This window comes from Oryzias latipes, chromosome 10, assembly GCF_053564925.1.
Source record: "Oryzias latipes strain Hd-rR chromosome 10, Olatipes_Hd-rR_3.1".
Lineage (NCBI taxonomy): Eukaryota > Metazoa > Chordata > Actinopteri > Beloniformes > Adrianichthyidae > Oryzias > Oryzias latipes.
The window spans coordinates 25333015-25348513 of NC_136246.1; the positions used below are offsets into that span (position 1 = coordinate 25333015).

At 36.6% G+C, this 15499-nt stretch overlaps 1 protein-coding gene and 1 long non-coding RNA gene across 13 annotated transcripts in view; one reads left to right on the forward strand and one right to left on the reverse strand.

Annotated features, from left to right (window-relative positions):
• LOC110015706 (uncharacterized) overlaps window positions 1-15499 on the reverse strand; it is a 117893-nt gene that overhangs the window by 85106 nt on the left and 17288 nt on the right. The window contains exon 2 of the long non-coding RNA XR_002290951.2: window positions 12316-12375. This is a non-coding gene — a long non-coding RNA (uncharacterized LOC110015706). The remainder of the gene's footprint in view (window positions 1-12315; window positions 12376-15499) is intronic.
• The window catches only part of tenm2a (teneurin transmembrane protein 2a), a 232788-nt gene that overhangs the window by 68406 nt on the left and 148883 nt on the right, over window positions 1-15499 (forward strand). For 8 of the 12 annotated variants that reach the window (XM_020706716.3, XM_020706715.3, XM_020706718.3 and 5 more), the window contains 3 exons: window positions 10301-10345; window positions 10456-10494; window positions 11732-12025. In XM_020706716.3, coding sequence (XP_020562375.1) covers window positions 10301-10345; window positions 10456-10494; window positions 11732-12025 — 378 coding nt within the window. The remainder of the gene's footprint in view (window positions 1-10300; window positions 10346-10455; window positions 10495-11731; window positions 12026-15499) is intronic. The other 4 variants (XM_078953682.1, XM_078953681.1, XM_078953683.1 and 1 more) reach the window with 1 other exon arrangement.

Below are 15499 nucleotides of genomic sequence, written 5' to 3' on the forward strand. Positions count from 1 at the left end.
ATGTTTCAGCTCTTCTGGGTTTAAATTGGCATACATTTGCCTTGACAGAAGGAAACTAGTAAGGATTTTTACCTCTGAAGTCACACTGGCTCCTTCCTCTAAAACACGTTCTTACTCGTGTTGCTCAGAGTAGCCAATGCCGTCATGTGTTCAGAAGAGAAGCATTTGCTTGTGAAAAGTTCTAAAGACCAGTTAGCTGCAGTTGCAGACTGGGATGTGATTCAATTCTATTGGAGCGCTGAACTCTGGTAGAGGAAATAATAGGAGGAAAACAAGACAGAAGAATGTGTCATTTGTATGCTTCTCTCTTTCTTTTCACTCACATTCACACGTGTTTCTATGCGTTCCACTGGGTTACAGTCAACCTGGACTGCTGATGATCAAAGGGAGTACAAAGCAGCTGCATGCTATTAAAAAGAAAAGAAGGTAGATTAAACACAATCGCTCCCCTCCGAACCCTCTTTATCTTTGTCTTCTCCCTGGCATTCTGTTGCTCTGCCAGCTGCCGACACTCTAAAGCATCCTGTAGCTGCAGCAGAAGCAGAGCGGAGAATATTTTGAAGAATATCCTGGGGGCAACTCTCCTCCGGTCCTCAGTGCTCTCCCACTCGCTCAATCTCCACAGACACTCGATTCAAAGGCAAACTTTTGATGTGAGTTTTTCCTCTATATGTGGCCCCAACACATGCAAAAAGTTTCAAAAGGTAAAAGTACAAGAGGAATTTGATTTTAAAGTTTGTATTTACACTTTTGAGGATGGGATTTTTCCTCGGTGATGTATTGTTCTGTGTGCTTGTTTTAAAGGGTGAGAACCGTTAAATGTCCTTTTTAGTTTTGTACAATTTAAAACATAAAATTCTTGGTATTTTCTGTTGTTTCAAAAGACGTTTACGAAAAAGATGCATGTTCTTAAAAAAATAGTTACACGGTTATTCATCTAAATAACGATTTGATTAATTTCATAATTTGTGGTTGCTGCTATAATCATAGTGGATATTGGATCATTGTGAACACTCCAATATACTGACCTATACTCAATCCAGGACATCTTGAGCCAAAAATTCAACCACTGTGACTCAGATATGTAGTAAATTCCTGGGTAAGTGCAGGTGAAGTTTTCCTTGCAATTCTTGCAAGATAAACTAAATATATGTTCAAATGAACAACAAGAATTACTGGCAAATCCATTCACATTTTTGTTTCATAAAGTTGTTTTCCACTTTAAAATAATACAAGCAAAATATTATTAGAACATTCTAGCACACTGTATGATCACATGTCTTTGCAAAATTCACACATTGGACTAGAATGACGGAACAATCATTTTTTGCTGTTGTCTGCTGTGGTCATAGTTCATCCTTGCATTATAATAAAATAAATCTACTGTGCCTCAATCCAAATGGAATTTCACAATATAAATTATAACTGATTTATTTCACTTTAAAATGATTTATATTGTAGAAGTCAATTAAGTTAAAAAACAGCCTCAGGTGCATTAATTTGGTTGGATTGTAGGAATTTAAATGGATTTGTAGATATAATAGATAAATTGATACACCCTATAAACTATACACACAGAGAATACTGAAAATGGCAGCTATTTATTACTAATGCAAGCCATGCTCACTGCACTGCGTGCAAACACCAGAACTAGGCAGCAAACAAGGCAATTAATGGACGGTCAAAAGCAAGAAGACGTATGCTGACATCTGCAATTTTCCTAAAATGAAAATTCATTAATCAGACACATTCGTGTGAGCTTTGTGAGAGTTGAGTTAATCTATGTTTACTATGTAATGACCCTTTTTGACTCTGCCTTGGCAGCTTTTGATAAATGAGGCAGATTGTAAATGTCACTGTTATCAAGTGTGTCCCTCACTCGTTCTTTCTCTCCTAGTGGAGTCACTTGCATCCTAGGCTGTAATTAAACACATTTCCTCGTCTCACAATGTAAATGTTAACTCAAGCGTTTGAATGCACGGTTCTTTGCCACATTTTGTGTCTCTAAGAATATTTATTTTTTCCTATTTCATTCCTATTCCATTGCCTCTGGCAATGAAATAAGACAAGGTTGAACTGTTTGTTTTACCTTGTTATGCGCCTATTATAGCATAGCATATGCATGCGTTGTGTGGAGATGTTATAGAAACCCATACAGACAAAAGTAATGATGCTGTTTTCAATGCATGTCAACAAGACGGTTGCAAAGACTGGAGACTGTGCTCAAACGGTAAATGAGGTCATTATTACTTACATTTTTTTTAGCTGACCAATTACAAGATTAAATACAGTTTTTAAATCGTGAGTAATTTTTACAAAAAAATCTGACATTACACTATGTAAACAGTTAACTGTGACATGGTAAATCTTCTATGTTGTCTGTTGAAATGCAATATCACCACTTTTTGGTGTATGCTACTAGTTTTTTTGTTTTGTTTTTTTTTGTTAATGCTAGTTCAAGGTTGATTAAAGCCTGACGTTCTTTGATCTTCTAAAAGTTCAGTTCCTCTCTTGTTCTCAAATGAAAACATTTCTTGACACTCTTAAATATCAATAATATTCTTCATGACAAACTAAGTTTCAGCGATTTAAAAGAAGCCCTTCAGCTTGACATTGCTTTCTTTAGTGTATGTAAGGCGACTGCTCACCGTTGGAACTAAAAGTGAGGTATTTTTCTCTGTCGGTTTCTTTGGCGAGCTGTTCACGGATGAGAGGTGTTTCACTGCCTGGAGCAACTTTTTTCTATTTTACTGTGACAGCATCCTGCCCCTCTACTCCCACCCCCTTTTTATGCTTGGTGTTGTGTCATGTCGTGTCATGTCCTGCCCTGTTCGACCTGGACCACTGTCCTCTGGCAGGAGTAAAACTAGCCCAGGATTGGATGACATTTGTCAAACCTATTTTGGTCTTCTCATTAGGAGGTGCAAGGACCCCCCCCCCCCCCCCTGTTTTCAAAAAGGGCTCAGAAGAACGGGTGTCATGAGGGAGAAACGTTTGACTAGGACATAAATGTGGCATTCATGGGATGTCACATGTAAAATAATAGGTATATGAGTTTGCACATAGGAGCTCTTTTGAGTTCACTTCTATGTACTTTCATCCTTTTTTTAAAGCAAAGATCCAACAGCCACAGCTTTATTCAGTTCAAGTAATAAGTACTTTGATATATAAGAAAAGTTAAAAGACAAAACACTACAACAGCAGATGGATTATTTGGAGCCACTTAATGAAACAGCCCATTTCTTTATGTGCACATTTAAATCCTTACATTTATCTTTGCAGTTTTATTGTTTTCCAAAGTAAAGTCAAAACTGCCATTGATTTCAACCAAAGCTTACTGTTATTTCTCTGAGGAAAATAAAGACTATATAATTACTTTAGAATGAAGACTTTAATGTTGAAGGGTTTTTTTTCTTACTTACTAAAGTAATAAAAATGCTTTTTATGATTTTTAGAATTTAGAAAGTCACTGATCTTCACAAGTTTTGTTCTTGCACCTTTTTAAAAAGTTTATTTTTATGTGTGACACTGTAAGTTAACATAATAGGTATTTTTAATTGTTTATAAAAGAACTTAAAGTATTAAATATAATTTGGCAAACTTTAATTGTGGCAGGGAAACATTTCAAAAATATTCAGCAGAGCCACTGTCATAAAAACAGGAAGGTTAAAGGAACAGCATCAATCATTTTGTTACGATGCTGTATTCTACTGTAAAACTATGATTTATGATATTGTTATGGAGGCTTGTTGGACTAATACAACGTCTTGGTTTCTGTCTTCCAAAAGACAGAAACTTTTAGAACAGCACAATGTCACGGTCTACTAATACCAGAACTGCTTACATGATAGTCTGCACCACATTTTAAACATGCCTTACTGGACTGGCAGTGCTTGTCCAGAGAACTCAAAAGTTTGAAAAGTCACATCGTGTGGATAGATGCTCATGAAAGCATGTAAAGTATTCTCATTTGATATTATGAGGCTTTAAGTGTGTCAAGAACCCCCCTCCCCATCACACCACTATTGCTGTCCCTTAACCATTAATTCAAGGCAGCATGGATCCAAGTTTTAGCTTTATACTAGGCATGTCTGACTCAAGTCTTTGATGGCTCTGTTTTTGATTGGACCGAACACGTAACCTGCAGCAGGTGTCTTTAACCTGATAAGATAAAAAAAAGATTTGCACCTCTGGTTGGTTAAATGTTTTTGGGGCTTCCATGTGGATGTTGCAGCTGATTTAAGTCTTTTTCTTCTTTGTTTTCTTTTTGTTCAGTATGAACTGCTGACCTATTGTCATGCCAAATAATCTATGTTTTCCCTTTTTCAACTACAGGGAGTATTCTTGACTATATCAATGTACTAACTTATGGTGACAACTAACAGTTTAACCTTATGTAGATACAGATTTGTGATTTGTGTGTTTGCAGCACTTTCTGGTTAACAATGATAAAAATCTTATATATACAATCCGGTAAACTTGAAGTTACCTCCCTTGCAAACATGAAAGCTTAGAATTGTCCAACACTGACTTTGAGTAGCGTGCAGCTGCATGCTAATCATCACTTCCCATGTTAACACCAACTATAGGCGATAAATATTTAAATAGTTCCACTGTTTGTCTTGGATTATCATTATATATAATATATATATATATATATATATATATATATATATATATATATATATTTGAGAGGACTTTACCAGTCAACAACTCCAAGTGTCAAAAGCCAAAAAATCTTTCGTTGAGAAAAGCACAAGGACTGCTAGCAGTGATCAAGCGGTCATTTTTCTTGAGTGTTAGAGTAAGATCAAATGTTTCATTTCTAATTCATGATTTTAATTTGTTATTCAGGATTTCCCCTCATGAAAACTGAATCTGGGAAGTATTTAACTTAGGTCCCAAGCTACTCATTATTCTTACTAGCAGAAGAGGTTTACATTTAAACACAATCATTTACAAAGTCATTAAAAAATATGGATCATTAAACTTTAATTATGAGATTTTATAAATTGATCTCTACGTCTGATATATATCTGTTCCTGTTTGAAGATCATTTATTGTAAAATAAAAAGAAAAATGTATATGTTTGCCAGAATATTCCATCTCTTATAAGCAATATTCTCAAAAAGAATTAATAGAAATAAATCAAGCACCAATTCCATTAAACTCAATTAAGGTAAAATGCTTTATTTTTTGAAAAGGAAAAAAGATCTAATATATTGTATGAAGCCAGACTGAATGAAAACCCACGTTATCCTGAAATACAAAAAATATAGACCTAAAAAATAGAAAATAGAAGAACTTTTTTTTTGTCAGCCATAATTTACCAATAATCACTACTTATGCTATTGTATTATAACTTAGAAATCCTTTTTTAAGCTATGCACATCCCATTTTGGATACATTCTGAAACAAACACTAGGTCAGAGTTTAAACAATGCAAGGTTATGTGCAGAAACATGGAGCTTGACAGACATAGACTTTTTTCAATTGTATTTTTTTTTTTTGGAAATAAAAGAAAATTATTATAAATTTAAAAATGCTATTCTTATAAGTTTAATATTCCTTTTTTTTCTGCTAATCAGATCAGTTACCACTAACCCTGAGTTGTGTGTTCTGTTCATTTTGTTTTTCCTGCTTTAAAATTTGGCTCACATTCAGGTGTAAACGATGTCGCTTAGTTTGTGTGCCTCCGTCTCCATTGCTCTGTCACCAATGACTATATCCACCCGGTGAAAAATGTGTTTACCACAACCTGGAATTTCATCACTCTCGTTATGCTATATCTAAACATTCCTCCTTTTGTCATCAGCTTGGCTTCCTCCCTTTTTCACTCCATTTTTATTCTCATTGACTCCAGGAACCATATTTTTATCATCTATTTTTGCGTTGGGCAGGAGCAGTACAAACAAACTGGGCCTATAGCTTTGTGTGCTACTTATTCCTTTTTAATATTAAAGTTTTTTTCTTCTAATTGAGTTTACGATGTAGATGATTTTTCCCATACAGTGGATTGACTAAAAGGTAACTTTTGTAAGGTTACAGATTGTTCATTTTATCAGTCTATTTGAAGCTTTAGTCTTTTTCCTTTTTTTCTTTTCTCTTTTTTTTTACATCCCAAATTTCTTTCCTTAAGCTCCCATTTACAGGGAAAAGGGATAAAGAAGGATTGTATATGTATGTTTTATTGCTTCAAAATTCACATAAAAGAAAACAAATGAAAAGTTAATATTCTTAGGATTACTAAAGTGCAGTGCAGATTAATTTTGAATTGGATGCAAATGAAAATGGAAAATATTAAGAAATGACACATTTTGACAGCTATCAGCCATGGGTTCCCGTTTTCTTTTTTAATGCTGAAAAAAGAACTACAGCTTTTACCGTTATTAACCATAATTTCAGCTATTTCAGGGAATTGCCAAGAACCCACAGTGCACAGCGCCGTTTGCTTCCTGATTTTGATGCATGTTCCACCAAGGTGCAAATCAGTACACTAATTCGGCACTAAAGGCCGAATAAGAACTTGTTCTGAGCTGGTGCTCCCCTGAATGCTCAAAATGACAAGTCCAAGGGAGGCCCGGACTATAAACTATTTGATCTGGAAAAAGCAGCATAATTGCAAGCGATGAAATCCACAAAGTTCTGCCTGCTTTACTTCCTGCGCAGAATTACTCAGTGGGATGAGGGAGAGTCAACCAGCATAATTCAGAGTCCTGCTGCCTATACTTTTCCTGTCAAACTGCTAACAAGCACAAATGATTTTTTAATGATGGGCCTCTCTATCCCTCAAAGCCGTCTACTCACAAATACTTCTTCTCATACACACACAACAGATTGCACACATTCTCACCCACACTGGTGCATAATGAGTTTCATCAGGGGACGTAGATTTGGGTAAATTGATCTCTGCTTACTCAGAGTACAGAAGCTTTGCAAGTCTAGATGTTTATATTTTGCTTGTTTTACTTCTTTTTTTTCTCATTCAGAAGTACAGCATGCGGTGCACTAATAAGCCAAATAATGATGGATCTGAGGTTCAAAAGATTAATGTTTACGTGAAAAAAAAGTGTTTGCTACTGTGTTGCATACAGTTTTAACCGAAAAAGGGGGGTCGTCAGATGTAAATGAGTGTAAATAAATTAGGTTTTGACTCTTTTTATTTTTTTTATGATAAAAAGACAAGAGTGGCTGGATAGCTCAGTTGCTTAAGTGCAGGACTAGCACATGGGAAATCAGGGTTCAAATTCCAGGGTGTGCGATCAACCTTACGTAGTGTGGGTCCTTGGGCAAGACCTGTTGTGCTACTCCCCAACTATGTAACCTACATGTCCCTGTGCTGGTCCCCAGCCCGGTTAATTATAGAGTTGTCAGGAAGGGCATCCGGCATAAAATCTCTGCCAAACCTCCTGCTGTGGCTGTGTGAACAACACCATAATAAAAAGACAAAAGCTGCTCATAAATTGGAAAAGAAAATTGTTTTACTACTTTGATTTTGTTTTAGATAGCAATCCGTGTACTGTGGACAGTGGGTAATTTGACATAATTTGACAAAACAGCAACTTCACCTTTTTGTAAAAGTTGCCTGACACGGCATTCATGACATGTGCTCCTTTGACCTGAAATGTCCTTGCCAGATAAAAACCTTGCTTTGTTCTCTTAAAGAGAGACAAAGCTCTCCACGGGCTGTAATTATGACTATAGTATAGTTGATTATCAGTTGCAAGCACTACAAAAAATGAAAAAGATGAAATCCAAACTCTTAATTGTTGGAGAAAAGAATGAACTTTACCAATAAACAGTTAATATTACTAACCACATAACCATCCTTAAGACCATATTGTCCACATTATTTTAACCCAAATCTTCTGATCCAAGGCTTCTGATCCAGCTTTATGTGACATCAGGGAAACAAGACAGTCCTGTTGTCTACGCTAATGCACACATCGGCACATTCCTGTGGCACACCCCAGTTTAACCCATTTTTTGAGTTCATTCAGGTAAAGCAGTACACGGTTTATCTCTGTGATTCTTGTTATTAATGTTTCACTTATTAAAATCTTCTTTTTCTTATCTTAGTGAGACTGATTATACTAATTACCATTCTTGTACATCTTGTGTTCTCATTTCCATATGTGCAGATAATCTGTTTCCTTACTCAGATATCTTCTATTCAGTCGTTCTCGTCGTTTTCATGCCAGTGCAAACAGTAACACGATCACTCATCACATTCTTCTCTCTTTAGTTTTTAATTTATAGTGTTTTTTTCTCATTTTTATTTATAAACAATAATCTGAAATAAAAATATAAATTTCCTTTCACATGTAAAATCAGAAAAGGACAACCTGACAATACTAGGATGAGGAAGAAAAATGAAGCTCAAGATGTTCAAACTTTAAACATTTTTTCTTTTTTCCCCTTTGATTAGTTTGAAAAAGTGCTATCATAGTCTCATTTTTCTGTGCAAATCATATTTATATTTAATTTTCCAATCAGGGCTGCATTCAAGTAAATCACCTCACTGTCAGTTTACTTGTTTTAAAGTAGTTTCTGAAATCCAAATTTCCGTCACCAAAACTGCTTCAGTTTGTCCAGAGCAACCTGTCAGACCAAATCTCACCACACCAACAGAAGATCAATACATCCGTCTTTTTATACAAAAGAATGGAAACTTGATTACTGAAAAACGTAATGAGCAAAGAATGCACAACCCAGCTGAGCGAATGAGGGATGTCAAGTATTGTTCTCAAAGAATGAGTGTAGATTTCTCGATCACAGCTTGAGAGGATAAACGTGCTAAGCTGCAGTGCTGAACAAAAACAGCAAAAGGGATGGTTAAAATAGAAATAATAACGTGAATATCTGATTTTCCTGACAAAAAGGGATTGTGAGGAGGTGATTGTCAAAATGTATGCCTGTGCAACGTTGTCATGCAGTACCTTTCATGGTATAAATATTCACATTTTGAAGTTTTTTATAGGATCTGACTGCAAGACTTTTAAGAAATTGAAAAAAGAGATTTTTATTTTCCTCGTAGGAAAAGTATATTTGACAGGGAAACTACATCTTCAGATGAACATTTCATAGATATAAACCATTTTTATATGCTTGAATTACAGCTAGAATCCCAAAACAGTATAAGAACAAAGAGAAAAACCTTACCATCTATAAGATAGTTAATTGTTTTGTTGTCATCAGTAATGGTGGCAGTTTCAATAAAAGCAAAACTTCTTCCTGTATGTTTGCACCAACATACGGAGCCTCTGAAGGGACATAGTAGTAAAAAGATAGCACTGGTTTCTAGAGCGCACCAGAAACAATACTAACCTTTTTTTTTTACTTCAGCTGCACTTAAGTACTGACCAATCACATAATGTCAAAAAGTAAAAACATGATGTTTGAGTGTCCATTGAAAGTTGGGATGCTACACCAGTAAAAGTGAAACTTCCTTTAACCCTTTAACACTGGAGTTTTAGCTCAGTGTTGTAATTCTCTCCTTAACTCTAACTCTTTATGGAATTAACGTAATTCCAGCTGAATCTGAAGCGGAGAAAAGCAACCTTGCTCTGATATGCAACACTTTACAGTACACTGATTGCGTAAACAGTTAAAGAGCTGCAGCATTTCAAAGATCGTTGGTTATTTAGGTGTTGCCAGCAACATCTTTGGTGTTAAAAGGGTTATTCCTATTCAGGATTCTTACCTTTTTCAGACATTGCTATATTCACATTACAGGCAAATGCTCAATGAAAAAATATATCATACTTATTACAACTAAGCAAGGTAGCACCTCAAACCAAGTACACTAAAAAAAGATATAATCATAGTGGCTGTGCTGGAAAAGCCCACAGGAGTTGATCTGAATAGAAAGATGCAACACATTTTACCCGCACATTTGTCATAATAGCAGTTAACAAACATGCAATTGGTTTTTCTATTTGGGGAATAACTAAAATGGATTTTTGTGTCTTCTTCAACCCCGCTTACCAATCCATCTTTCACAGGGAGCATGTGACATCAAGCTGTGCATACAGCCGATGGTGAAAAGAAGAGATAGGACTTTACATGTTTAATCATGGGTTGTGGAATGCTAATTTTACAGACCTTGGTCCGTAACCTTGGATATGTGTGCCAAACACAACCTGACTCTGCAACTTAACTGTACCTGGGTAGCTTCGATGGCTTATTTGTGGCTCTGTGTCGATACTGCTCAATAGGGTGGTTTAATTGTAAATCTGACATACTTTGAGAAAAATTACTTGGGTGATTTTTAAAGAACCAATGTGCTCTCCTCTCTCAGGCCTCCTGGAGTTTTCTCCTGTCCTTCTACGATACCTCCTCTCAGGTATGGGTGTGAAGACTCTAGTTAGAACCTATCCACATGTAGCAGTGTCGTAGTACCCATTGTGTCAAATGTAGTACTAAAAATTCCTTTTTGTTATCTTTTGTGAAAAGTGGAAGAAAACGACATCAAAGCAAGGAAGAGGATGACTGGTAATGTTCCTTGGTGTCCTGCAGTGTTTGACTGGCTTGCTTTGGAAGCTTGGCAAGCTGTAGTCTGTTAGCTGAATCAACCTGTAGTTATTCACTTGTTTCTGCTCTCAAGCCTAGTCCATCTGTTTTGTCTCAATAGATAAATAGACCCTGTTGCCAATACCCCCCCCCCCAGCTAAGCTTCCTTTTTGCCCTCCCCACTCTTCATCACTCTCAGCATACCTCTGTAGATTTCAAGGAGTCATTGAAGGGGGCCCTTAAGATCTGGCAGAGGAACCATGAAGTTTCATCTGTTTGATTTTCTCTGATTGCATCTGCACGCCTGAGGGGTCATCGTTAACCCAGTCACACAGCTGTGTGATCCCCAGTGCGTTGCATCATACAGTGTTCCACCACAATGCAAGCCTCTCTTCATTTGCTTTTTCCTTTGCAATTCTCCCCTAATTGCTAATAAATTGTATCACAACTATTTTCCCCTGCTATCCCTTTACCCCAACAGCTGATGGTGAGCGATTGCATCCACAATACTCTTTTAATTAGTATAGAGAATAAATTGGTTGAGCATGCCTTTTTCCTTAATTGCTTTTTCCTCAGCTAGGATTTAATTGGGCTGCAGTGTTGTTTATTGATCTCCTTTGATGTGCTTTAATTTTAATATATTATATATTTTTTTGGACCTGGCGAGCCGGTTTGTCTTGAGAGTTTTGGGCCATCGGAACCAGTGCTGCAGTAGACTGCAGCGTAAACAGGGGAGCCTGGGGTCCAGTGTGAGATGGCAACTAGGTGGGGAGATGATCAAACCCAGAAGGCAGCAAAGCAGCTCCACTACACTCTAAGAGGCCTCAAGTGAACAGCTCTTTGATCTCACATCAACAGCTCATGAATGCCAATGTGGATCAGTGAAGCAAAGGAGGCAGGTTTTCTAAGACAGACGTAACAGGCCTGCGGGCCAGTCCATATTGCTTCCAGCAGCTATCTTGTATTTTGTGCCTGATTCATGCTGCGTCATCACTCCCCTCCTGCCCGGCACAACAAAGCCCAATTTTTATCCTCCGCCTCCATAGTTTCATAATTAGTGTTCTTCTCTGCGTGTGATTGTGGGTTTCTTTCATATAACTTTGTGAGTGTGCCTTTGCTTGTGGGAGTTTTAATTTGTGCCATTGTCTTAGTTAAACGTGGATGTGTGTTTTTCTTTCCACAATCCACCTGTCTGACTCCTCTCTTTCCCTCCTCCTAGGGGGTAACTTTACTCTGGCTGAGCTGGGAGTATGTGAAACAACTCCGACTCCACACCCCGCTGCTGTTCCCTATTGTCCCGATCTGGGGCTCCTCCAGAGAGGATACTCCCTTAGCGCTGGCTCAGATGCTGACTCGGACCCGGAGGGGCCCTTGACTCCAGAGCGAGCCATTCAGCTGTGGGCCGGACGTGGAGGCGTAAAATCTCGCCGCAGCTCAGGAGTATCCAGTCGCGAGAACTCGGCGCTCACTCTAACTGACTCTGAAAATGACAACAAATCTGATGACGAATCAGGTAAAAAACATTTTTTTAACAGTTTAATGAGTAAAAGTGCTCACTCAATCACCAGAAAATCAGAACAGAGGAGGAAATAATGAGAGAGGTTGTGTACAAATTGATAAATATGATGTTTAGCGTCTAAGGCAATCATGACAGACAGCTGTTATGTGAATTGGATGAGAGTTGGTTTTATTGACTCAATCTGTTTGTGATCTAAAGAAGACTATCTGGAGATCCCCCCCCCCCCCCCAGAGAGCCATTCTTATTTTCATCAATAGCACTTAGCAGCAGCCTTCCAACCTTACCTTTTCAATTCGCTGGCTAATATCACAGCCATCATCTGTCGCAGACATCTCATTGGTTATCTGGAGAAACATAAATGTACAAATTGAACGTTTTGCAAACAATGCTCAGATTTGAACAAGATTTTGGGGAAATTTTGGAATTCTTGTAAAAATGTAGCTTAAATATACAATCCAATCACCTTTTTTAGATATTTTAAAAGCATTCCAAGTGATTTTTTTATAAAGTTTTAAGCCAAAATAAAAAAAACAATGTCATTTTCTAGGCTGTAGTTAATTAGAAATTTGATTCTGATTTTGGGTGGGAACGTTAATGCGGAGCAACCCTCAACTCCCTTCCCCTCCCTGTTTCTGAGAGCTCCTCACACCCTAAACCGAATATTATCGGTGCAACAAAAATGAAAAGCAATATTGGAGCTATCCAGCAGTACAGTTTTAAGCCTGATGCCACCTCAGTTGAAGAAAACAGAGACATAGGTAGATATAGTTGTCTAAAAGTGGTTGCATCAGAATGGAGCGGAGCAAGGAGCTTGTGAGTTACCGAGCCTATTCTCTACCCAAAAAATATTTTCCAAACTATCTTTTTTTAATGTGCTGAGTTACAATGATACGAATGAATAAATACTCAGAAATGAAATTTTAAGATAATTTTTTTAAATGTGTCCATCATTAAAAAAATCTACAAACACAATTTTCATCTAAGTGGGTCTTTAAACTTATTCTTGTTTCTTGATGTTTTGGAAAACAGATTCAAATCAAATCAACTTCATCTTTTGTTTTATGGCACATTTCATACAAAGTAGCACAGTGTGTTTTAATTTCAGCGTGTGTAAGCTACCTAGAAATTGGTCTTACAGTTTTTTTAGAAGAATATTTTGCACAAAACTTGCAGTTCTTTTGCTCATTTCACACACATATACCCTTAGACAAACAACAAAACTTGCAATATGGATCATGTCAATGTGTCACTGGCAGCTAATGGGCAAAATCTATGAGTTGGTGAGCAACCGTTCATCAAAAAAATGTAAAAATGTATGTTGACAGTAAAACTTGTGTACATTCAATTTGATTGTTTAGCATCATAACTAAAAACGATGTAGTTATGTAGACACCAGTGTATCAAGAAATGCATGGTTTTTCAAGAGATTATCTGACATAACAATTATTCGACACAACATAAAAGTTTACTACTAGGCAGTGGAATAATAAAAGATGACACCATAAAAGAACAATCGCAAATATTGTGCAGTAAAGGCACAAAGTTAACAAACAAAAACAAACAAAAAGCGAGACTAATCATTTTATAAAACATAGAAATTTTAACAGAGAACCAAACTACTGCTGTTTTGGTAGTTCATAAATCCTTAAGACATTTAGCTTTAACTTCAACCAAAAAAAGATTCAAAGTGTCGGGGCTTCAGCAAGAACAATGCTATCTGGTGGCAACTTAATGCCAAAGCCACCCTTTCAAAAATTGAACTTTAGAGAAAAACATTTTACCCACAACAAAAATGAAAAACATTAAAATACTACCTGGTTGCTTATGGGCCAGTGGTATAACTATAAGATTGAAGCAAACAAAAAAGTCATTAGTTGCAACTTTACCACTTAATAAAGAGGTCATTTTTAAGACTTTATGTACTCGCTGTGGTATAAAGTTAATCAACAGTTACAGTTCTCTGCTCTAGTATTAAAGAGGTTATATTTCTTGTTAAGAGACTTATACTGTCATAATGATACTAAAACATTGTCATATTAATATCCCTTAACAAGTTCTCCAGTGAAATTTGACCCATGTGGTTTTAATCGTGTTATGACAGTACTCCCACATACCCCCATTAATGAAAAAATTATTCCTATAACTAATGGAGGAGGAGCTATAAATGCCAGGCTGCAATTTTGAATTTCTACAAATATCATGCTTAATTTTTGTCTAATTTGATTGATTAAAAAAAAAGTTTGAAAATAACTTCTGAGCACAAACGTATAGCATCACAGATTTGTACTTTGTTAAAGCCCGTATCAAGGGGCTAATTCATTCTTCCCAGAGGCCTGACTAACTTTGTTTTTACCATAAGACTTTTATCTTAAATGTACATTCATCAATTACACAAATACAGCGGTTGTTTTCAGAGTTGAAGTCCTGATAAAACGCAACTGCTTACAAACTTGATTTGACTCCACCAGTTGGGCCCCATCTCTGCTACTTTAAGACTTCACAGGGCTCACCATGCAAGTCCCAGAGGGAAGCAGTAAAAAGGTAAAAGCGATAAAAGCAAAGAAATAAGGCTTGATTTCCCTTTTGATTCACAGCAGTTACATTTTAAAGCACATACTAACCCGTCAACAGTTCTGCACACCTCCACACAATCCCCATTATGAAGTGGTGCGACATCTTTGTCGTTTTAACTTTCTAGCCTGGAGCGACAAATATGTTTAAGATACTGCTTTCCTGAAGCTGGGATATTAAATGGTTTTGCTGGTCAGCTTTCGTTTTCCCTTTACACCGTCAGCTTTGAGAAGTTTGCTTTAAACAGGACTTCAGGTCATGTTGGGTTAATGGATTCACTGGGCAGATCAGTGACCTCAGTCACTCTTCATTCAGTCAAACATGAAAGACTGACAGTTTATTTCCAGGTGGGTGGAAAGGCACAGAGCAAAGAAAAATATGTACAACAAAATGTGTGTTGCTAATATGCATCTTAGACAACGTTTTGGCTTTGGAATCTGATGCTGTAACTTGACAATGTCAGACGTATGTGGATTTCAGATATTCTGACAATGTTAAGCAACATTGTGGCTTTTTTGCCAACAAATTCAGTATAGCAGTTACTTTTGTAAAAGCCTTATTTTTAATGCCCAAACTTGCTTCACAAGGCTAATAGGGCTCTTTAAGGCCATTGTTTTGGTCTCACTTTGTGATTGAAGCCAGTTCTCTCTTCGCTAAGGACAAACATTGAATCTGTTTATATTTGTGTACATACATACATACATATATATATATATATATATATATATATATATATATATATATAATTTGTTTCATAAAGAGCAGGAGAAATTCAAAAGTTCTCATGCAATTGTTTTATTAAAATTGGCTATTGTTACCAAATGTTAGTGCAGACAGTTTTGAATTGGCTTTCCCAACTCAATGGAGCCTGAGTACACAACTTCCTTTTTTGCACTT